This window comes from Triturus cristatus, chromosome 6 (genome assembly GCF_964204655.1).
Source record: "Triturus cristatus chromosome 6, aTriCri1.1, whole genome shotgun sequence".
In the NCBI taxonomy this organism is placed as follows: domain Eukaryota; kingdom Metazoa; phylum Chordata; class Amphibia; order Caudata; family Salamandridae; genus Triturus; species Triturus cristatus.
The window spans coordinates 638,735,126-638,760,599 of record NC_140589.1 but is presented as its reverse complement, the minus strand read 5'-3'; the positions used below and the strand labels follow the sequence as shown (position 1 = coordinate 638,760,599).

General features: G+C 43.3%; 1 protein-coding gene across 1 annotated transcript in view; it reads left to right on the top strand.

Moving 5' to 3' along the window:
• Positions 1 to 540: 540 nt before the first annotated feature.
• The window catches only part of UFL1 (UFM1 specific ligase 1), a 332,333-nt gene continuing 307,399 nt past the window's right edge, over positions 541 to 25,474 (top strand). The window contains exon 1 of the mRNA XM_085611135.1: positions 541 to 727. Coding sequence (XP_085467261.1) covers positions 651 to 727 — 77 coding nt within the window. The 5' untranslated portion in view covers positions 541 to 650. The remainder of the gene's footprint in view (positions 728 to 25,474) is intronic.

Genomic DNA, 25,474 nt, shown 5'->3' with positions numbered 1-25,474 from the left:
ACACATTTAAAATACAACAAAAGAAAACGGTATTTAAATCAATCTGTTTAAGAATTTCTTAAAGTCACTGGAGTAAGACTCTGAAGAACAGCGCTGGCTTTATCAGGGGGTCAACGTCTCTGTCCTGCTGGTATGAACCGTTTATTTCCTACTTCTAATATGCTGTTGTTATGCTGTTTGATGGCCAGAAATTACTTCCTGCTCGCTTGTAAAGCCCTCAAATGCCTTTGGGCTAAGCCCGTGCAACATAAATACGGCAAATACATCCAATATAAATATAAAATAACTTACAGAAAGAGGAATGCTGTTAGGGGGGGAGGGGGGGGGCAACGCAATACTTGATTCGCAAGTTGCGAGTTAGCTCTACAGAAATTGAAACCTGCGGCATTGGGTGCACATACTCCAGCAGGTCCTGTGCAGATAAGGCAAACCGTCTTGCAGTAGCACAGAACTTACATACATTTGCCTCCTCCTATCACCTTTTCAGCTTGAACTCTCCGTATAGCCGCGTCAGCACAGTAACCGCCCCGCCCCCGGGAACACTAGAGCGTGCGCAATCGTTTGGTCGTGACGTAACCACGTTCTGACAGCGTACGAGGACAGTTCCTGTGTGCGAGCAGCTGGTGCTGAGCTCTGAATACAACGAAACCATGGCCGGGGCTTGGGACGAGATTCGCCGTCTGGCTGCAGACTTCCAGCGTGCCCAGTTCACCGAAACAGTTCAAAGGTGAGGGAGGATGGAAGTGACAGAAAGGAGATGGAAGGCTGGCAGTGAGGCAGATAAACTGTGAGAGGAGAGAAGGTAGAGTGTTATGGCAGGATATGGAGGGAGCTGCAGTGAGAGTGGGTCAATAAGGGCAGAACTTTTAGCATGATCCTTTCAAAATATAAACCTTTTTCGAAAAACTATCTACAGAACTTTAACGGGTAAGCGACATTTATCATTAGGAGCCTTTCTACACTGTTCTGACTTTTAAAATAAAACGTCCCTATTCAGCCATTAACACGAGACAACTAGTGTACATTTGTTGTGTTTACGTAGTCACCAAAGAAGGTTTAACAAATGAATTCATCATGTGTCACTGTACGGCTGTACACTGTTACATTGATGTTCGCAGTTAGCAGTGCACGGTTTGTTGAAAGTTACTTATTAGTTGTACCAAGGAAGTGGTTTTCTCCTTAAAACCGTAATCAGCCTTGTGTTTTATTGTGTATGTGCCTTGTTTGAGCCCATAATGGGATGGAGTGGAATAGATAACATCAGCAAAAACAATGGTTTTTGTTTAGTCTTTTCACACTTTGATAATGCACTATTGTTTCAGATGAGAACTTAAGTGGAGTTTAAAAGACGTGTGTGATATAGGGTGACCAACTGGCATTGGTGCAAATTCAGGACGGTGAGTGTAAAAATTCAGGACAAAGGGTCAAAATTCAGGACACAAATTCAGGACAGGAGGTCAAAATTCAGGACAAAAATTCAGGACAATAGGTAAGTTTTACAGACACATCAGAGGAGGTCGCGCAATAGTATATAAGTAAGCCCAGCCATATCCAAACATATTCAACCATTTGCAAACCTATCCATCATGCATCCTTCCATCTATCATTTCACTCATCCATCCTTTCACTCATCCATCCATTATCCATTCATCCATCCACCCTTTCACCCTATCCATCGGTACACTCATCCATCCACTCTTCTACCCATCCATCCATTCACTCATCCATCCAGCCATCCTTTCACTTACTCATCCATCCTCCCAGTCACTCATCCTTCCACCCATCCACCCTTTCAGTCATCCATCCATCCTCCCTTTCTCTCTCCATCGACCCTTTCACTTAGCTATCCTTCCTTCCATCCATCCACCCATCCATCTACTCATCCACTCATGAATCCATCCATTGACCCTATCACTCATCCATCCTTTCTCTCATCCATTTATCCTTTCACTCCTTCACTCATCAATTCATCCTTTTGTCCACCTACCCTACCATTCACTCACTCATCCATCCTTACGTCCACCCTTTCACTCATCGTCCATGGTTGTATGACGTTACAACGCATTCCGTTGCAACGCATGTCTTTACCACGCATGCGTTACAACGGGAATGCCATCACCACGCATATCTTTTATCACGAAAATGCCTTTAACACGCATATTTTTACAACGTTTTCCGTTGTTAAACTATGCATGTTAATGGCATTTTCATGTTAAAGGATATCTCCTGTCCCTACAAATTAACCCTAATGTTCCCTTAAAATTTACCCCTGCGTGACACCACCCCATTCCCCCTTACCTCTCCACTCCAAGCACTTCTGATTTGCATTTTACGTCGTTAAGAGGAAGCAGAAGTGTCTTTCCGTTTCCTCTAACGGCGCCGATTGCCTCCACATCGTTTCTCTTCATTATCTTAAAACGACGGAAACAGGTACCCCCTTTTTTTTTTTTTTACCTTTATCACACATGCCTTTACTACGTATCTCGTAGTAAATGTATGCGTGGTAAAGGCTATTTGTTGTAACCACGCATGCGTTGTAATGCATGCGTGGTTATTGTCATTCGTGGAAACGGCCGCGTTGTAGTGGCCGTTTCCCATCGTCCATCCATTCACCCTTGCACTTATCAATTCATCAATCCATCCATCATTTCACTCATCCATCCACCCACTCACTCACTCATCATCATCCACCTTTTCTCTCATCCATCCTTTCACTCATCCATCCACCCTTTTACCCATCCAGCTACCCTTCCACTCATACATCCAGCTATTTACCTTTTCTCTCATCCATCCTTCCACTCACTCATCAATCCATCCATCCTCTCTCATTATCCATCTATTCAATCTTTCATTCATCCATTCACCCTTTCACTAATTCATCCAGCCATCCACCCATCCCTTCACTTACTCACTCGCTCACCTTTTCATATTAATTTTTAGCTGAGCCTGTTTGAGAAGAGGCCCATCAAGAACTTCACCCTCGCTGCAGGAGCCATTCCAGGACTTGGACAGAAGCCACCCAGGGCAGAGACAGGATCCACCACGGGGGGTGGGCGGAGGGGGACAGGAGCCATCAAAGGCTGGGGGGGGTGGGCAGGGGATGGACAGGAGCCAACACATGGGGGGACAGGAGCCATCACAGGAGGGGGAACAGGATCCGCCAGGGTGGGCTAAGGGGTGGGCAAGCTGTATCCTAGTATCATCTTGGTCTCTTCCAGGGTGGGGTAGGGCGCCTCACCCCCTCCTGGACAAGACGAGACGACAGGCTCTCATTCTAAAATGTTAGTTTTGCCATCCCCCACTGTGATGTACAGTACTTAAAGGCGATACCCCAAGAGAACTGATTTAACTGATTAACAAAGTATGGAGGACAATCAGTGTGGGTGCGATTGTGCCATTTTATTACATTATAGACTGCATGTTTGAAGAACCGAGGTTTGCTTACAATTTAGTGACCGTAATTAAGCTCTGTGAAGAGAACCACGTGCTGCCTCGGTGGGTGTAATCAGGGCCGGTTCTAGGATGTTTGGGGCCCTGGGCAGAAAGGGCATGTGTGAGGCCCCTCTAAATTGCAGAGACATGAGCATTCAGAGCTGTTTGCATCTGAATAGATGCCCCTGCGCCTGAAGCTGCAGCCCCTCCCTCTGTCACCTTCAAGCACCTCTTAACAGCTCATCAAGGGCTGAAGGTGTGAGGGTTGCCATCCTGCTGTGCCTCTCCAGTGTTGCTGGGGAATCTGAGCTTTGGTACTGCATCGAGTCTGTTACACCCGACCCCAACAGCATCGGAGTCCAGCAGGGAGGTGGGTGGAAGCTGTGCCGGCTTTAGGGTGGTGCGATCGGTGCCCGGTTAAAATTACGGACAAATGGCGTCCGTTAAAGAATCCTTCACGGACAACGGACAGACGGCCGAAATTACGGACTGTCCGTGAAATTTACGGACGGTTGGTCACCCTAGTGTGATAGGGTGACCAGATTTTCAAAACCAAAAACCGGGACATTTAGCAAACATAGAAGAAGGACTGTTTATTTTTCACCTGCACTGCTTTTGCGTTGTGCTTGCACATTCTTTTGTAAGTTTAAAAAAAAAAAATCTTTAAAGGGGCTAAAACCTGCCCCTTTTCTTACCTGAACTTACCATTAGTCTATTCCACGTCGCTCTAATGTACATGCTTCTGATTGGCCAGCAAGTCATCTGCACGTAGCCCACTTTAATTTTCGCTCTTGCTTTGCCGTCCTTGCCTGGTGTGGAGATTGGACCAAGTACAGCTTCTGGTTATTGGCTACTGGCGTGTGCCCTTCCACTGGCTTTTCTCTCTGTGGGTACTTTCTTTTTTATATTTACGAATGAGCACTCTATATACGAGTGAATCTGCAGGCCTTCTCTCTCCTGCACGTGGTCTTGCAGCCTCTTCTCGGGTCCCACCTTGTTGCTTCCCCCAGGGTATGTGTTAGAAATTGGGTTTATGGCTGGCTAAGGTGTACACCAATGCCAGGCAGAATCTACTACTCTAGTCAGGGTAAGCTAGTTACTCAACTGAGATAACCCGTGCTCATAGTCTGGTAGCTTGGCACAGAGCAGGCAGGCTTATCCAAAGAGGCAATGTGTAAAGTATTTGTGCAACACACACACACACACATCTTAACACAATAAATACACCACAAAAAGATTCCACACAGATTTTAGAAGAACAGCTTAGTATGTTCTGAACAAATTAAGAGCAAAACAACAAAAATCACATGTATGCTTTTGAAGATATGCACATTTAAAAATAGCAGATAATCTCAGCAATAGAAAAGCCCTTGCATTCCTCTTCCTATTGTTACAGTTCCGATAGGGACTAAGGGGCACATGCATCAACGAAAATACCAATCGCAAACGGGCAGATTAGCAGAATCTGCCCCTTTGCGACCAGTATTTTTTCATTTGGGATGCATCTACCCAAATGCAAATTCGCAATTTAAGTAATCGCAAACTTTGTGATTGCTTAAATTGCGAATGCATTTAGGGAATCGCAAATTGCGATTCCCTAAATGCAATGCATGATGCAATTTCAAATTGCAAATTCGCAATTAAGGATCGCAAATTATCATCAATTTGAACTTGATGGTAATTTGCAAAAACTTGGAAAAATGCACTAAAGTGCATTTTTCAAAGTTTCATTTTACACACACACACACACATGCCCTTGGGGTATGTATGTGCACAACATGTGGTAACATCTCAATTTCAGGGGTGCAACGGGGTGTCCTTTTGGCACCCTTGAAATTGCATGCGCAATTTGCGAGTACCTGGTGAATCAATCCCTTAATTGCAACTCGCAATTTGCGAGTCGCAATTAAGGAATTTGTAGTAATCGCAAAATTTTATGCGATTCCTACATGCCTAGGCAATGGCGATTCTTTAATTGCGATTCCTTAGTAATCACAATTAAAGAATCGCTATTGTCTATGTTGAAGTATGTGCCCCTAAGTACTGATCTAAGCAGTGGATCGCTAATCAAGTAGTGACTTAACACTTAGTGACAGATATGCTTGCGGCCAGCCACTCAAGACCAGGGTTCCAAAGTAGGCCCCACAGTTCGTAATTCACAATACCTGTCGTGCAGCCAAAGGCACTCTCCCATCGGCCCCTCCTTACAGAATTGTAAGGGAGGAGCAGGGTACGAGTCGGGGTACACGTGGATGGACGGCGTCCACCCACTTTATTCACAGGCTGGATGCTGCCAAGAAGATGCGCCTCACTAAAAAAAGATGCTGAATTCTTCCCGGTGTAATTTCCAAACACCGGGACACTTTAAGCAGCGCCTGCACGTCGATATCTGCTTTTGATCGGCAACAACGGGAGGAGATGGGGCTCACTTATTTCTGACTTCTGCTGGGCCCATAACAAAAGCAGAATCTGAGGGGTCATCAGGCCTCCTTTTGTTCGAGTCTCCTGGCTGGCAGCAGTCAGGAGCCGCACACCTAGAAGCAAATGCAGCAGAGGGGAAACAAAGGCTCACACCTTGTTAGCACTTCACACATACTTAAGAGAGGCAGCTTTTCACTTTGTTCAGGCTCTGTTTAGGATGTATGCATGCACTGTAAGAACGTCCGGATGTGTGCTTTCCCAGTATTTGCATAAAATAAATAGCATTTATATAGCGCTTACTAGCCTTAAGGAGGCGTTGTAATAATTTAAATATCACTATTTTTTTCTTTAAAGCACTATGGGTAGAGGAAGCTTTATGCTGACAAAAGGCAACATTGGTTTATGGGAAGCTTACAAAAGTGTGAATCTCCTGCCTAAATCAAGAGGGTTTGCAAGCATACAAGAAATGTGCTCAAATAAACATATATGTGAAGGCTTAAGATCTGATGTCACTTCTTGTGATGCCACTGCCAGTGATGCCACGTGCCGTGATGCCACTACCATACTGATTAATTAGATTAGTCCTCAACTTCTTTTTTTAGGACTTGTGCCCTGGGGAAGAGGACTGAGCAGCGCTGTGCTACCTGCGAGCGGACCATCTGTAGTAAAGTTAGCAGCCGTGGTGATCTTCTTCAAGCAGGACACACTTGGGGGTGGGGGGGCTCAGTTGCCACAGAGCCCAGACGTTTGCGATTGTAGAATACAGTAGCACCCACAGCAATCCTCCTTTTATTTATGTTTTAAAAACCAAAATAAAAGGCATTGTCATTTACAATGCCTTTAGCTCAAACTGCATAAATGCGAGACCTATTACATTGCAGATGCTTGTTTAACATGTTGCTTGGCACTGTATTCTTGCAGTGAATTAGCACAATAATTAGTAGGTATTACCTACCTCATGGTACTCAATTTATCAACCTGAAAAGGAGAAACACTATGTGGGCCTCACTGAGATTTCAATCTGTGCCCTTCACGTTGTATAAAGACACCACAGTAGAACAGTTAATCCCTGGAGCTAACTTAATATGCATATTGGCTGGCCAATAGTATGAGCAGGGAATCTAGTTGAATGGGTTATGACAGTCACTGAAGACATTTGTTTTCAGCAGTTAGCAACTTCAAATGGTATTGAAACAGCTCAGGTGGTTCCCTTGTCTGGTGCAGTACACTGTGTGTAATCTGCTTGTTATATGTTTAAAGACTACAAGGTTGCTCAGGATTGTTGCGGAGAATCAGATATAACATTCAGTTCACACGTTCTAATTACAGTAAGATAGTTCTATTAATTTTGCAAGAGATGCAGAAACCTGCATGTAATGAGAATGGCTCAGGTTTGAGACTGCTGAACTAACTCTAGCTTTCAGATATAAAATGAGTGCCACTGAAGTGGGTGGCTATGTGCATGTTCATTATTAATAGCATTGTTTATCTAACTTGCAACACAGCGTGCTATTTTTCTTCATGCCCTTACCTTAAGCATACGTTTAATGACTCAGGGGCTGTGTGATGCAAACGAGGTCTGTGCTGAGATTTCTATCTTCTTCTTCCTTTGGTAGTACTCTGGGCAATCTGTTTGCATTATAAGCAAGACACTTAACCACCCCAAATAAACTAAGAAAATAAGTTAACATTTTGTCAGATATTGAAAAATTAGTAAGAGAGCTCCTCTCTGACTCTCTTTATGGACACATTAAGATAAACATTCTTACCTCCTCTCTGCTACGCTCTAATGGCTGAAAATATGACCAATCAATGACCACTAAAGAAGGACAGTGGTAGTAAATAGAAGATTCCACAAGAAATACCACTTACTGTCTTCTGTAACTGACATTAAACCAAGAGGTTTGGAGGTTTGGAGGGCGTGTGATGTTTTTGCTTCCAAGATTTGAGGATGTAGTTATGTTTAGGGTTAATGTTTAAATTGCTGCTTGTTATCACATGAATGTTCTCGCTCCTCTTTCCATAGATTGTTACATATCAAGGATCTAGGCTGGGAGTTGCTTAGGGGACAGTTACTGGGGGCTGTTGAACTGTGCAGACCTGTTTACTTCTGTACAGCGTGTCTACATTAAACCTTGAAAGGAAGCCAGTCTACGAATATTTCTTGGAGAGTTACGCCTACACAACAATTTGGCGACAAGGATGGTGAAGAATTTTATTGAAAACGAGGATATTTAACTTCTGTGGAGGCTGTGCTGTGTAATTTCTATATAGCACTTCTCCTGCCTTCACAGTGCTGTTGGGGAACTACACTCACCCCAAGTACCTAGCACTCTGAGGATGTGTTACGTGGTGTGAAGAGGCAATTGGAGTATCCCTGGCTGGACGGCAGAGACTGCATGTTTTGAACCCTACTGCAGTGGTTGCACTCTGACATTACAGGTCAGGCACCATCGAGTGCAGTGGAGAGAAGCTGAAGCCGTGAGGGATTTCTTTCTGGTCTCCCTGCAACGCTGGGAGGTCGGGCCTTTGAACGGAGAAAAGCTGTGACTGTCAGAGATTCCTTCTGCTCCTTCTCTGACGTCAGCCTGCATGTGGCGGAGGATGTGTCATGACCAGCGAGTCGGGTCACGTATAATACCTCACGTCGGTGGCCTTTTAAAAAAAATAATTTATGTGAGGAACTTTCTGAGGTTATTGGCATCACGAAGCTGCTTGTGAGGACAGATTATGTAGTAGTGCTTGTGGCAAAGCTCTGAGGGCATTATGGCTCAACAGAAGATTTCCTTAATCTCCCCACATGAATTCTGAGTTTCAGGGAATGAGTCCTCATTAAAGTGGGTTGAGTAGAGAGAGTACTTTGTTAACTACATAGAAGCTGTGGATGATTCTAAAAAGATGCTTGCGGCCCAGAAAAAGAGGATAATTATGCACTCAGTGGGACCGGTGGAGTTGGAAACTTAGTTGCATGCCTAAAACAATTTCCGGTGATGTGAATGTTTTTAAGATGGTGTTGCGTGACTTAGACAAGTACTTTGCCCCTAAAGTCTGTATTGGCAATGCAAGGTACAAATTCTTCCAGTGCAAGCAAAGTAAGGATGAGTTGGGGATGATTGTTGTAGAGCTCACAAAGTTAGCTATTGACTGCAAATTTGAGACCTTACACAATGATTTGGGAAGGGACCGACTGGTCATGCATGCCAATAACCCTGCCATCCAGGAGCGGTTATGAATTAATGGGGACTCACAATTGGAGGAGGCTAACAAGGATACAGAGTGTGTGGGTAAAATAACTACACGCATAGTGAAAAAGGAACTTAAAGTTTTTTTCGAGGAAGAATTCTTGCAAATGGATAGTAACTGTTACAGTTGTGACAGTAAGTCATGTCCTGCCCTAAAGCAGAAATGCAGTCATTGCTGCATTGTATGCGATTTTTTGAAAGTTTGCAAAAGAAGGAAGAGTTGGGCAAAATGCATTTACGAGGACTGCAGAAGTGCAGAGGATAGCAGCGTTGAGGAGGAATGTTTGGAACCCAACAGTGTTATGAGTTTCAATGAGAACTTTGTATTGAATATCAAGGATAACTGTGCATAGAGCAAACCTGAGTGTAACTTGACCAATAAGAGATATTCCCATAGGGAAGTTATACGCTGCTAAGAAAGGACCCTCCATATTAGGGTGGTGGACCAGGGGAATTTGCATATCATCCTGGACCCTGACAGCTCAGAGAAGGTTTTGCTAGTAAATGATGTAAGCTCCATTTGTAGCACTATAACTGGAATGTCTTTGATAAAAAGTTTGGGGAAGCTGAAGAGTTTCGAGCATAACATTGTACTTAAAGAGTGATGCTATCCCTAAGGTGCACAAACTGAGAGCTGTACTCAACCAGGATGTGTCTAAAGAATTGGAAAAACCTGCGGCGATGGATGTCATAAAACCCGCAGAGCTTGAAGTGGATTTCTCTGGTTTCTCGCTGCGGCAATGGGATGATCTGCTTATGCATGGCCCTGCGCCACCTGAACAATATAGATATTGATTGTTTCCCTTTACCAAAGATTACTGAAATGGTGTCGAGTCTCAAAGGAGCCAAATGGTTTAACTGTAGACCTCAATTGAGGGTGGTGGCCCGTGCAGTATGGGTCACCGTCGAGTTGCACAGCCTTATACACACAGGTATTCAAGTAATACACTTTCACTATAATATTTCTCGATTTCTTTCACCATTTTTATTCCATAGTTTCTCCAATTAATCCTTCACGTCAAAGGTACGAAATTCGATAGTCTTGTGCATTTAAATTGATTCAGAATTGCCCATCCAGGCCTATTCTTGAACAGTGACAACATTTCGAGTTCTCCAAGTTATCCCAATAACATCACCCAATGCATTTCGGTTCATTTAACCTTCGTCAGGGTTCTCTGTAGTTAAGAAGAATGTATGTAAGCCACAACATTTATAGCCCAATTCGAAAATAGAAAATGCAATCCCAATTAATGACTCGAGTATGCTCCCATGATCCTAACAGTGCATTCAGAGTGATTTGAACTAATGTAAAACATGTATTAACTTATTCCCCCCTCCCCCCCATGTAAACCTCATAGCATCAAAAGCAACCCAATTTAACGTGTTCCTCTCCCCTATTCGATATTGCAACCTGCTAAACATTAGGGTAATCCTAAATGGATTGAAGTGGATTTCTCTGGTTTCTCGCTGCGGCAATGGGATGATCTGCTTATGCATGGCCCTGCGCCACCTGAACAATATAGATATTGATTGTTTCCCTTTACCAAAGATTACTGAAATGGTGTCGAGTCTCAAAGGAGCCAAATGGTTTAACTATAGACCTGCCATCGACGTACCACCAAACTTTGCTGACACCCACTTCAGGCAACTGACGGCATTTATTACACTGTTTGGTTGCTACCAATTCAAGCGGATGCCGTTTTGGACTGACATCGGCAGCGGCTGTGTTTCAGCTATTGATGCGCAGGTTGTTTGGAAAGAAGTGTTGTTTTTCAAGATGACATTTTGGTGTTTGGGAATGACGAGGCTGTGCATGATGCAAGATTGAAGGTTTTATCTATTTTGGAAGACAGGGGGTTGACTGTGGAGTTTGCCAAGTGCAAGTTTGCTAAGAGGAGTGTCACTGACCTGGGTCATGTTATTAGTGAGAGGGGAGTTAAACCTAAATCCTCATTGATCATTGTTATTGTGGATGCCCCTGCACCGGTCACCAATGAAAAAGTTAGGTCCTTCCTTGGCCTGACAGAGTATTGGGCCAAATTAATTGTGAATTTCGCAGGGAGATGTATAACATACGGCGATTGCTAAAAAAAAAAAGTGAAATTTACATGGGATGTGAAGTGTGAGGAAGAATTCTCTTGAATCAAATGTGATGTAGCTAGAGTACCTGCTTTGGGTATTTTTGATCCAGCATTAGAATGTTTTATAACTTTGGATGTTAGCAATAAAGGGTTGTGGGCAGTGTTGGCACAGAGGGATGCTAATGGAGAGGAAAATATAATTTTTATTTCATCGAGATCGATCTCACCCGCTGAGGAAAGGTATTCCATTATCGAGGAGGAGGCCTTAGCGTGTTCTTGGGCATTGGATAATTTTCGTGCATTCATGGAGGGGGAACCAATAACGATCCAGTGTGATCACAAACCCTTTGTGAAGTTGTTGACCATCGAAGTTAGTGTGACTGCTTCTGCAAGGATCGCAAGGCTGTCCATGCACAGGAAGGACTATGTGTACCATATTGTGTATGTGCCTGACGAGGACAATGTAGTGGAGGTTTACTTCTCTAGGCTGCCATGCCCGCTGGAAGAGTGTGAGGATGGCCCTTGGGCTGATTTTAAAGTGGCCTTAGCGCACGATGAAGGTATGGCAGCCATTAAGAAGTAGGACTGTGTAAGAGAGTATGAAAATTATGTTGTTTTGCAGGAAATTACAAAGTGCATGTGTGATGGCTGGCCCAAAAAAAGAACAGCCCATGTAGTTTCTTAGACTGTTTTGGAAGGTGAGATCTGAACTTTCTGCAGAGAAGGATTTGACTTTTAGGGGGAGTAAGATAGTCCCACCTTGGGGGCAATGTGATTTAATTATGGAACTGTGTCGTGAGCGACATTTTGGTGTTGTGCGAACTAAGGCAGTTGTGAAGGATATATTTTGGTGGCTTAGGTTGTATCTGGCTGTTGAAAGGTTTTGTGAGAAAGTGTAAAGCGTGTTTCTCAGCTGACTGGTCTCTGTGCACCCTACGCCCACCCAATAGTTGAATGTTTAATTCCCAAACAACTTTGGGAATGTGTGGCCGTGGATTTGTTGGGTCCTATCTGTAAATTGCAGGTGTAGTTTGTTGTGCTTATTGATTATTGAACGAGACATTTCCATCTGAGAGGATTCCAGCCACACACCTGAGTGATAATAGATTGCAGTTTATCTCTAAAGCTGCTAAAACTTATTTTGAGAGAGTTGGGATTGAATATAAGACTACCTCCCTTTATAATCCCAGTGGGAATGGTATGAAAGAAAGATTTAATTGTGTGGTTTAGGGGGTTATCCAATCTGCGGTGGGAAAAAAGTGTGATTGGTGAAGTGAACGAAGCTGTGTGGTGTGTAGGGTGACTGACAAAGAGTCTACTGGTCTGTCGCCATTTATGATAATGGGCTGGAGAATTCTTAGGAGCATATGCAATCTGGCGTGGTTATGTGACAGCAAAGTGGAGCAATGGTTACTGGGCTTGGTGGGACAGAGGTTGAATCAGTTGCTTGAGAGCAGTAAGGCTTACTATGATAATAAACCTGGTTCTAAGCTGGAGCAAATAAGAATTGGGTGAGGGTGAAAGGCAATTTGTTCCTACAGAGGAAGTTAATTAAATTTTACAGAATGCGGTCATAGTGAGCAGTGGTAAGGTGTGGAACCTTAAGAGAGTGGCACCTTGTGGAGGAGTCATGGTTGAAAAGGATATGGAAAAGAGTGAAGATTTTCAATGGTTCGATGCTGAGGAGGCAGGTGTAGCACAGGCTGATGGGGGTGTTGAAGGCACCTCGGCCGATTCCACTGAGTTACAGAGGGCTGTTGAAGCCAGAGTGCGGTTGGAGGGCCCGATAGTCGCCTGGAGGGTGGGAAAGTTGAGGATGGCAAACGCAGAAGGGAGTTACCTGGATGGTTGAAGGATTATGTTGTGGGTAGAGTGGTAATGCATTAGATTATGTATTATTTGTTTTTTTTCCTTCTCTCTTTTGTGCTTAAGGGGGGAGGAGATGGGTGTGTGTTTTCTTGTGTAATAAAAGAGGGGGATGTGTGATGATATTGATGTTCTCGGTCCTTAGATTAGAACGTGTTGAGGTTCTAGGCTGGAAGTTGCTCAGGGGACAGTTGCTGGGGGCTGCTGAGTTGTGCAGACCTGTTCCCTTTTGTACAGCTTGTCTACATTACACCTTGAAAAGAAGCCAGTCTACGAATATTTCTTGGAGAGTCATGCCTACATTACACAGCTTTATACACATTTTAGAGCTATTGGCTTAAGTAAAGAATACTGTCCAAGGGGCTTAACCAACAAAGAGAGTGACAAGGAAGACTATGACCTTGAGGAATGAAGATTACTGATAAGTAACCCCATCATTATCGTCACTGTCTAGCTACTTACTTTTTTCACTCTCCCTCAGAACTGGAGTGCTCATAGGGACCTTTTTCAAGACCTTTTTCAATGCAGTGCTCCGCACTGACGCCTCAAACACTTAAAGACATCCAGGTCCATATTTGGAGGTCAGATCTCCAAAATGATTGAGCAAAAAGATTTGAGAGAAGAATTTAGCTTTTAAACCAGTACAGGATTTAAGCTTAGGGTTAAACAGGCAGGCCTAAGAAGATACATTTAAAGAAGTCTTAAGTATTTGCATGTAAGCGATTTAGATCAAACGTTGTTCGCTTCCTCACTAAAGTGTAGATCAAGCTGTTTTCTTGATTGCAAGGTTTTCTCTATTTTGTCAGTGTAGCTATAGCATGAAGTTATGAGCAACGCTCAGGCACCTGCCCTTTCAAAGTGAGCCCTGTCACGTTTCTTATTCCTAAACGGTTGAAGTTGCATTGCCTCAGGTTTTGCAGTGGAGCAAAAATACAGCACCATAATATTTAAAAATATTTGCAGCTTGTGTGGTAGAGATTTTATAAAACAGTTTACAGAAAGGCCATGCATATGAAAAGGTTTTGCACCGGATCTAACTATTTTTTGCTGCTGATGTTATAAGTCCGATGGAACTAATATCACTTCAGTCCCGAGGCCTGCTTTTATATACATAAAAAACTGGAATCGTTTGTACTATTTTCTTTTGCGTAACTTGGAAATGTAGTTCAAAATGAGTTTGCTCCTGTTGTTGGTGCCTCCTCTTGCGACAGTTGCCTTCTACTGCTTTGTGAAAATGATTTCAGAAGTAGTGCACGACTGCTGGACTTGTACATGTATAATTAAGGTAACTAAAGCAATTAGTCTGTGTGTGAATCTTTACTATATATAAAACAAGCATTGGCAAAGTAAATCAGTCTGGGCTTTTTCTAAGGGAAAATATTTCCTCGCTGATTAACAAGTATGAGGAGACTATTCATAAGGGTACGTTTACGTGTACATTTGCTCACATGTAAATCTACTCCTGCACTTAGGTATGCATCTACTCTTTCTTGCTCTTTACCATTATTGCCTAAGTGCAATTTGAGGGGGTGAGACATAAGACTGAATTTAAATGTGTGAAGTTAATGCTCATAACTTTTTAAACACAGAGATCACCACCACTAGGGCAGAGATCTTCCTATGGTAAAGTTTGGGAAAAATAATAAAGTTTATTCATTCTTAGGAAATGTAAATTTAATGTAAACGGAAAAGATTAATATAAAATAATATTTATTAACCTACAATTAATAAAATATAATATTTGAATACATTGACTCACTAAATTGTTTAATAAATAAGTACATGAGTTAATAGATTAATGTAATTCGTAAATATTATTTTTTAGTTAATAATACCCACCCTTCTAGCATTTAATGAAGTTGTGTTTATATTCCAAGTTAAAGTAATTTTAATTTATTAAGTTTAATTTCATTATTAAAATACGTATTATTCATTTTTAAAATTCTATATTCCATTTTTATTTAATCTACCTCTTTAACACTACAAACAATTATACAAATATTTTAATTTACATTTGAAATAATGTAATTTATTTAATTTAAATAATATTTTCCTATTGAGTGTTATATTAACTCCTGCTATATTAAGCCCCTGCCTCTGTTATTTTTTTCTATGAGAGTATGTGGCAGTACCAGTGAGTGGCCATGAGTTGTTCTATACTTACCCAAGGCTGAACTGGAGTACATTTGTGACTGTTTTGGTACCTTTTTTACTGTAAGAACTTTTTATAAGAGTGTAGGTTGTGAATAGTAATGGTCTTACTCTTTTGTGAGTGATTGTATTGCGTGTCTCTCCTTAATCTCCCTTAGCCTTTCCTACCCTTTGTACTCCTCCCTATACTTCTTGCATTTTGTAGCAAGTGTTCCCCATTTTCAAACTACTCACTTTTCTCTCACATTTACATATAAATAGTAGACATACATGTGCGGAGATCTCCACCACTTTGGTGGCATTCTGTGCATGGAAAACCTAGGAAAAGTGTAGGCTGAGATATCTGCATGTAGGATTGTGAGCAGCATTTTGTAGCACCTGAATAGTACTGCTGAGGTGCTACTAACAAACATACTACAAAATGCAGTTTGTGGATTGGTACCTGTGTGTGGTTCTGTGAATAAAAAGTGAGTGTACGGATGGATGAATGATTGACCGACCTAATGCACAAATAATGGATTTTGAGTGTGTGGATATATGGTTGAATGGATTAGCAGATGGGTGATATTTGAATGAGTGGGTGCACACATGGATTCATGGATAGCTAGATTAAGGAGTGAGTGAGTGCAAGGATAGATAGACTGGTTATACCAAGCTTATAGGCTGAAGCAGCAGCAGGTTGTCTGTCACTGCAATGACGGTAATGTTCAAGCTTCCAAATGTCATTGCTGAGGATTACCAGACACCAGGGGAGGATACAGAAAATATCTACCCCCCGCCCTAACAGGGGTGTGAGATGACAAAGTTTAAAGTCACATAGCTGTTGGTGTGACAGTTTCACATCATGCTCACAAAGTCCTTCTGCCTAATCTGAGAATTTGTAAAAACCTAAAGCAAATTGTACTGTAATACCCGATACAATTCCTTTCTACTTTTCTTTCTTTCCTTCCTCCCGCCGTGTCATCAAGCCAATCCCTGGGCAATGGTGGTGAGTGAAGGGGTGACCAAAACATCAATGAACTTCAAAATGTGAAATCTACAATAACAGCCAGGGGACAATAGCTAGAGACCATTAGTAATACCTGTGAATGATTCCACCTTCCATAAGCCCAGAGAAGCCCGACATTGATGCATGGTTGAAAGGGACTCATACTTACAACCGTGGAAGGGTGAAAGGTTGAATCCACATTTTGGCCTGTGTCTGTTTTACATACTTATTTGAAAAAGGCAAGCCTGTTGGTTACTATTGTTACTCCTGAGTATGCCAATGGTAGGATGAGTTTCGAAAGCAGCGTGTTCTTCCGGGGCTATCAATTTTTGTTAGTGCTTGTGTGCTGTATCAGAAAACGGGGGCAGAAAGAAGTTTTCGCCGAGTCCGTCCTCCTTAGTTAAACGTATTAAATCAAAACATAGAACCTGAAGAAGAGCCAAAGGAGCACGGCTTGAAACATGTTGCCTCATAGGACTGCAGGTGCATTACCACCCTTATGTTCCTAATCACCCCTAACTTCTAATCATACCGACTAGAGGCAGGAATAAAATAGATATACCTACTAGCCAGGTATTTTTAACTGTCTCTACTCCCTCCCCTTCTAGCTATATACATCTCCTTTATCATTATATAAAGCTCAACAAGTGCTCCCACCTAGTTCGTTGGTCGCAGCACTTCCCAATCCACAGGGGATCGGGATGGACCCGATGATGAAGCATGCCATCAAGGGGTAATCCTGGTGGGTGAGGATTTTACTAGAAAACTGTGTTTTTTCTGACAAGAGAGACATTAAAGTATATGTATGTACTGGGTTCTCTGTTTTGATTTTGTGCTTGTGTGCTAACATGGTGCTGCTGCTTTTCGGATTCAGTTAACATCTGTTGCTTTGCTTTGGGATGGCTCTCGCTAAGATTTAATGTGATGAAGTAATAGAAGCCTCATTGCGGAGAAGATAAAACTCTGTAACCCCAGAAATGGGCCTAGTAAATCACCAGATTTAAGAAATGTTCATATTTTCCAGGAGAGTTCTAGAGAACAAGACCCTGCAGTGCCTATATTTGTCATTCAAAATTAAGTTTATATTATCTTTGAATTGTCATGGAGAGAGAGAGCGCTTTTTTCCCAGTCTCATTGAAGTATACTATTTGCTTCAGGGTTGTTGGTAGCTTCAACCTTGTTTGCAAATGAACCTGTCCACCACACAAAGTGCTCTGAAGCAAACTTGTAGTCACAGGTAGCCAGTCTCGAATTTTAGACCTGAGTTTTTTTAGCATCTTGTTTTGATGGATGTTAAAAAGGAATGTGGCCGCTTGACTTTACCTAGCCTCATAGCTCTTCATGCACCGCACAAAGCATAGTTTCTGGCAATCTGGAAAGGAAGAATAAGTAACCACACGAGAACTGCGTTTTGTATGATGTGAAATGTGAAAAGTAAACTCGTCTGGGGTAAAAACTCTTGCCTGTTAGACCTAGGGCTCTTAAACCGGAGACCCTCCGACATGAGACCAAGCAGAGGAGGGTGGCCAGAATAGTTGAAAGCTCCTTTTGTGACAGATATCTGTTGGAATGCTAGACTATGAACATGTTGATGACCTTATTTACATTCTATAGGATGGAATATCTGGGTTTCGTGGGCAGGGGTAGGCTGATGCCTCTCAAATGGTTCCGTACCAGGGGATGTTCCTCAACTGGATGATCACCAACAGGTGCACGGCACTGTCAAAATTGCTGACCTGAAAGTATTGATTACCTATAGGCAACTTCTTCTGATGCCAGGGTGGCCCATATATTCAATACGTGGACAATGTCTGTCCTCACGGGATCCAGGTGTCGTCAATGACACCAGCCCAACCATCTTTACCCCGCTGACTTGTAGCGTTTGATGGTGCTGTTGGCCCAAGCTCTGGAGAGGAGGGAAGCAGCTTGTCGCGAAAGGCCCAGGACTTTCCAATGCTCCCTGTAATCCTCCAGGCCATAAGCGACCGAGACCCCTGTAGGACTAGAGGATGGGGATTCCCCTCTGGATCCTTCACGAGATCCGGAAACCGGGGTAGAAGGATTAGAACATCCCAAGAAAGTTCCAGAAGAACCAGATACCAGACTTGTGATTTCCACATCGGAGTCACCATGATGATGTTTGCCTCTGCACTTGAGCCAAGAGGCACCTGACCATCACAAATGGAGGGAAGGGAGAGCCCCATTCAGGTCGCCAGTCCTGGATGAAGACATCCGTGGCTGTTGTGAACTGTAATATCTTGGAAGATGATGATTCAAGCGAGAGGCAAAGAGGTCTAGCGAGAACAGGCCCCACCTGTTGTGGAGTCCCTGAAACAGTGAGGGGTGCAAGTGCCAGAGTCTTAGTGTCCTGAAGATGATGGGAGTGCCAATCTGCCACTTGGTTGGCCACCCCTGGGAGATATGCCACCGTCACTGAGATCTCTAGGCAGTAGTCACAAAAGCTGCGGACGATATCAGAGAAGTTCCTGGAGTTTGTACCTTTGAGGTGATTTATGTATTGCATTGCTGCCACGTTGTCCATCTTCCTCTGATGGAGAATACTCCACATCTTGCCCCACCAGCCCATGCCGCTTGTAACAGACTCTATTACAAGATCCGGCAGGGAGCTGAAAATCACTCTTCCATTCCATACCTCCATATGAGCCAGCCACCACTGGCTCTCCTCCCGAGCCTCCTCCGAGAGGGGAACCACTTGGGAGTATGTGAGGACCTTCCGGATGTAAAAGACGTTCAATCATTCGAGCGCCCGGTAATGAAGAGTCCCCAGTAAAATGGCCTGTATGTAGGTTGACAGCATTCCCACCAACTGTGCAATTTGTCTCAGGGAGGTGGAAGGTCCTGCCACGAGCCGACGCAGCTCATACTTGATCTTGGTCAATTTCCCAGGGGGAAGGTTAAGGGTGGCTCTGACCGAGTCCACCACAAAGCCCAAGAACACCTGGGACTGAGAGGGAACAAGGACCGAATTCTCCTGGTTGATGATGGAGCTAGTAACTCCTGGAGAGATACTGCTGTTTGCAGGTGCTTTGACCGTGTCTGCGGATATTGGTCCAGGAAGAGGATGTCGTCCAGGTAGATGATTAGATGGACGCTGTGAGTCCTAAGGAACTCCCCCACTGGGCGGATTACTGTGATGAAACACCATGGGGCAGATGACCAACCAAAGGGAAGCGTGGAGAATTTGAATGCGTCCCCTGCCATGGAAACTGGAGGAAGCGACGGTGAGGAGGGAAGATTAGGATGTTAAAAAAAGGCATCCTTTAGGTCCAACCATTCCATCCAATCGTTTGGCTGAAGGACCTCCCTGAGTAGGTGAATACCTTCCAGCTTGAAATGGCGGTAAATCACCCACTCATTTAACTCCTTCAGGTTGATGGGCAGTTGACCTCCGTCCTGTTTGCCTACCAAAGAGATTATTTTAAAAACCCGGGTGCTGGAGTGTATGCATCATAGCCCCTTTGCGCAGAAGTTCTGTCTCTTCTATGTACACCAGTTGGGCGTGTGCGGAGGAGGAAATCAAAGGGACAGGGGGCCTCTTTTGGAAGGGGCAGCCGTAAAACTCTATGTGGAAGCTGCATACTGTTTGAAGGACCCTGTCGTCCGAGGTAAGCGTTCCCAGTTGTGGACAAAGCTCAGGAGCCTGTCTCCCAGGCGTTGTAAAGGAAACAGTTGAACACTCACCTTAATTTGTTCTCTTGTTGCAGCGGTGTCCTCCTCTTGCGCCCCGGTGACAGGGATGACCTCTGGAGGGGTAGAAGTTTCAGAATTTGAAGACATCCTACTATTGGCCTCTTCTACTGTTATATCCTCTGCCGAAGGCTGGTTGCTGAGCGCAGCTGGCTGAACACCCCCTACTTCGGCCATCCCTAGAGAAAACCCGGGACATAAGGATGCACTTCATGGGTGCCTGAGCCTTATCCGAAGAAATGATGGTTTGCACACATTTACCCAGCTCCTTGATAAAGGGGTCACCAAATAACCGCCCTGGGGCAACGTGGCTTGTCTCTGATGTGGCGAGATGTCCAGTTTGGGGGTCAATCTTAATGAGGAGCGAACAATGCCTCTCGATGCGGCCATCCTGTCAGAATTTCAGGAAAAATCAGTATCCTCAGCCATATCCAGGATGTGGGTCAATGGGCCTGCAATATCCAAGAGCTTGTCCTAGAAAGCTCTCCAGTACCGACCAATCCCCTTCTTTGGGTCATGCATGTACTTCCCAAAGAAAGTAGCCATGCACTCCTCTTTCTCAGGGGTAAGCGCTACCTTATTGTTTAGGGAGGAATGCGGGCACTCTGCTCTCATGTGATTGCAGACCTCCTTGTCTAGCGGCTTCTGCAGCCATCCTGCGCCATATGTTGCGACTTTGTCCACAGGAACCCATTCAGAGAAATGAGGATGAACCAGGCTCTCCGGATCTAGCATGTCAGAGGGAACTTGCGTGTTGTAACTCAGTGAAGTGCCTTGTGCGTCATGAGGCGGAAGGTGCCACCGGCGAGATCCTGGCTCAGGCTCTGTATTGGAGACAGAAGACGAATCTAAAACCTGGGGGGTTGGGAGGTAGCGAAAGGGGGGACAATGGTTGGAGCCCGAGGGGCCAGGTTCTGGGGAATCTAGTGGCATGAACTGGGAATGATCCAAGAATTACTGTTTTCAGCCTGTCAATTGACTCCAGGTCAATGCCCAGTGTGGGGTCACTCTTGCACTTGTGAAGCGTTGTGGGTGGTTCAGCCCTGCCTGGAAGGATAAGGGGTCCGAGCCCCAGATAGTCTTCCCTCCCAGGGAGGGGTTTGAAGCAGCGATCTGCGTCTTGCAAAAGTTTCCTGTCCTCGGTGGCCATTGCCTGCATAACCAGCTTGGAAATGGAGGTGTCCACAACCTTGTAAAAATGATCATCTATGGAGAGGTAGGTTGTAGTGTCTTCCTTCACATATGTGTCCTCCACGTCACTCAGCCTGACACAAGCAAACAGGAAATTATACCAGTTAAGTAAAGGTACAGATGCTGGATTTACCAATGGGTATAAGAGGGTATATTTAGGGTGGGGGTCTCCCAGCCCAAGTGTGAAGCCCAGAAGGCTAGATGCAGGGAAGAAGGCCCGCTGACATCTCATAGTCCTTGATATCTATGGTACAAGTGGACTTGCCTGGGATGGTGTCTTGAACTGTTAATTTCGCGCTAAGTGCTTATTAATACTGACTCTTTGACAGGCGTGTTGTTCCACGCAAAATAGGGCTCGAAAATTAGGAGAGCTGGGCACCGGGCTAGCCATGCTGGATTTTCCTGCAACTGACAGCGCACGCCGACACGGGGCGGGGCAGCATGACGTTTTGAGTGTTAAAGAAGGCGGCTCCCTCTAGTGGTTGGAGGACCGTGCTGCACTTCCCAGGTGCTCCAGCGCACTTGCATCGAGCAGAAAGCGACCGTGGAGAAGTGACGAGCGTTCCCACGGCCATGCAAGCAGGTAACCGCATTCACCCTTAAACAGGCATAAAAAAAGACCATATAAATAAAGAAAAAGCCCAAAACAGTAAAAAAAAAAGAACTATCAAAAAAGAGGTCCAGAGGCCGAAGACACTTGGCTGCTGGAGCAGCAAAGAAAGAGGAAGAAGCGACAGCAACAAGGGACTATGAAAATGCCAAGACTGTAACTTATTGGGTATTGTTAGTTTTGAACTGTGACTCTTTCCCCATGGGTTGTGAGAAATGTATCCCTTTATTCTTTTGCTAATGGCTGCTGTTAATAAAGTGAAGAAAAAACACTACGTAATCCTCGCCTCTGGTCCTGACATGGAATTTTTTTGATGTACAGAATAACACAGTAGAAAATATGATGCTGAGATTTGACCTGTTGTAGGTGGGGGTGTGAGATATGGGGATTGTCCCATAGTGGCGTATTAACGTGTTTTGGCACTAAAGAATAAATAGCGCACATTTCCTGCCAAATACGTATGATATCCCTTTTGAATTTAAATCTTACGCGCTTATGGTAGTTGGGATCCCCTAATCTATAGAAAAATGCCTGTATTCAGATCTGGATGAATTCCTGTAATAGATCATATTATTTGATTTTACTTTCCTACACATTTCCCTTAAGTTACTTAGTCTCCAGTTTGCAGGAGAATAATTTCAAAGTAGTTCTGGAACAGGCTTTGCATGGACAGCTTTTAGACTTTGCATTGGTTTTAGACCGAAATTTCCTACTTCATGGTTAATCATTTTACACCTTTCCTTTTCAGTCTGGTCAGAAAGTTCTTAACTTCAGTGAACCATATGCAAATATTAAATTCATGATTTGTACGGAATACCATAGTTCACGATTGTTGTGGGTTTACATTTTCTTAATGACTGCCTGGAACCAGCACAGAAGGTGACATCCTGCCATACAAGCAGAATTAAGATAAGGTCTATATATGGTCAGATAGTGAGTCCTGAAAGAGGCCAGGTATTTTAATCAGAGGCATCCCTCTGCCTACACTCCCCAGGTTAGTGCACACAGGATTGTTGTACAAGAGGCCTTTTTTTAATACACCAATCTAGTACAGAATATATGTAGTAACAAAAACGTTGCTAGGTTTTGCATTTACTCCATGAAAAACATTGAGAATTGTGCCAGTTCTTCTGGAGTCAGCAGTTTATGTGTTTTATGTCCGAGTGTGAGGAGAGAAGATGGTCGGCTTTGTGCAGTCTCAAGCTAGGTTTTCTTGGTTCAATGAATCTAACATATTGTAACATTGAGGTTCACCGATCTATTTTTAAGGACCACCCCATTCATCCATTCTGCCCGTCTCCACTTGCTATGCACAAAATCTCCTGACACAGATTTTTTGTTTTTGCTTATTAAAGAAAATATCTGTGAAAGGAGTGCTTTTCAGGTAACAATCTAAAGGCTGTTAATCAGTATGTTTCCCAGTCCCTGAAAAAGGTAGGAGAGCTCAGTCTGACTTTGCACCTGAGCTTCTTCAACCAATTACTGAGGAGGCAAACATTCAAGATGTCGGCACTAGAGCAGATATGATTCCTTCTAGACCCATGACTTATACTTTCAGATAGCAATCAGGAGTTATAAAAGTATGGACCTCTATGAACTTGGGAAATTAGTTGAAACTAATGTCACAGATGTGGGTAGTGCCTGTTGCTTAAATTTGGCAGCAACATTGAGAACCTCATGACTGGCTGTGCTTTGGTGTTGTTTTGTGCCCAATGAACGGTATATATCTTGAGGATCCATTGTGACATATGATAATCTAAAACTAGGAATCTGCTAGAAAATTAAGTATCCATCAGAAAGATACATAGATAACTCACTTGCTACATTTTTCGAGAAAATATTTGTCTCCTTGGACAAGTCATGAGTTACAAATCGCCTTCAAAAAGAAATGTTGAATGAGATGGGTAAGTATTTTTAAGAGCATCTCTTGGTTGTCCCTTTATCCTCTGGATTTGACTAATGTATATAACCATTCTGTGAAATGCTCGATCCTTTAGAACTTCACACGGTGTGCTCAATTGCAGAAACGTTCTATGGCATGTCTGTTAACTGGACAGTGATTGTCGATATATCAGAGCCTACTCTGTGTATGAGCTCATGTACAACTAGTGTACACGTTAATATTCACATTGCTGCTCTAGGGATGGGATGAGCAGTGACTTTCTTTTTAAAAGTGGATGAGTAGCTCCATGAAGAAATGTTATCTTCCCTTTTAGAAGTGGTAGAGACTTTTGACTCCTCTTAAATGGGAATGGGCAATGGTTTAACTTTATATAAAACATAAGGTGTCCAGAAAGTGTTCAAGAGAAGTATGGCTAACTTCATTTTCTGAACAATGAGGCCAAAGTTTTCTAACCAGATATTCCTGAATGATGCAAGTAAGCGTTTCCAATGAACACAAGGCTAATATGTAAGTAGGTTTGTAAATCAAGGTCGGCAGTTCTCGTAGAGAAAAACGCAGTTTTAAAATAGCAAAGGTAGCCAGAAGAATGGAGAGGGCCGGTAACAGGATCAGGCAATGTGAGTATGTGTTCTAGGCAGAGCCAGTCCCTTAAGCAGTGCCTGGGGAAAGCTGGATAGAGTGGGAGAAGGAGAGGCCAAGAGGCTGACGAGAGTCTGGTTCCTAAGCCTTTCCACAGAACTTGAGCCTAGGCTTCGACTATTCTGGGCTATATGTAGAGCTGAATAGAGACGACCTACGTACATCACCCGTTGGGTAATTATAAACCGAATTAAAGTGTGAAAAATCCTAAATGAAATGATAATGTTTCTATTTCTTTTAGAATTGCAATGTAGGGTTTTCTACAGAAAGGGGACCTTCTTATTATTATTATTATTATTATTATTTTTTTTTTTTTTTTTTTTTTTAAAGTTTCAGCATAATCACAATATCGAGAATAGAAGTTTAATGATCCCACACTCCCATTCTGAAATATATACATGTAACTTTAGTATATAGGCAACTATACAAATGTTTACAAAATATAGACAGACACCTTAGAATGGAATTGTTTAATGACCACGAGGGAGTCCCGATTATTTTCTGAGCTTCTGTAGTATAATTCTATTTTTTTCTAATTAATTTATATGCACACAATTTTATGCAAGCACCGACATGTATTATAACAAGATAAAGGAAAATCATACTGTTTTGCATGGTAAGAAAACAGCAACGGACGCGCGAATTCAAGATGGCCGCCACCCGGTGAGCTCCTCCGCGTTTTCGCCCGTTTTTAAACATATTACGACGAAAATCTGTCAATTTTATTTAAAAAGAGGTCGCTGCAGTGTTAATAGGCTTACCTGTGCTGGGAAGCGATTTCAAGCCTATCTGGTTGTGGGAAGTGGTGTTTCTGGCTCCCTGGTTCCTGCTCCGGGCTCTGCACTGGGTTTCTGCCTGGTTAGTCTGTCAGGGGGGCGGAGCATACTTCATACAGGAAAGGGCCTGGCTTGGGCCTAGCCACACCCCTAGTCCAGTTTAGCTGCTGCACCAGTATTTTTGAGGATTGCTTTGCATCTTTTTGCTCTTTTTACTCATAAACTGTTCATTTTTATTCAAATTTCATTATTTATTTATTTTTATTTTCTCAAAAATGGATAATAAAAATCCTCTCAACAATAAAAGGAAACAGCAGATTTCACCGCCTCCAATAAAATCAAAAGTGGTGGAGTCATCTGAACCTTCGCTTTCTTTAATTTTGAAGGAAATTCAGGCTCTTCGTGCTAATACAGAAACTATTGCGACTGAAATAAAAAATGTACGAAAAGAAATGGCGAGTATGTC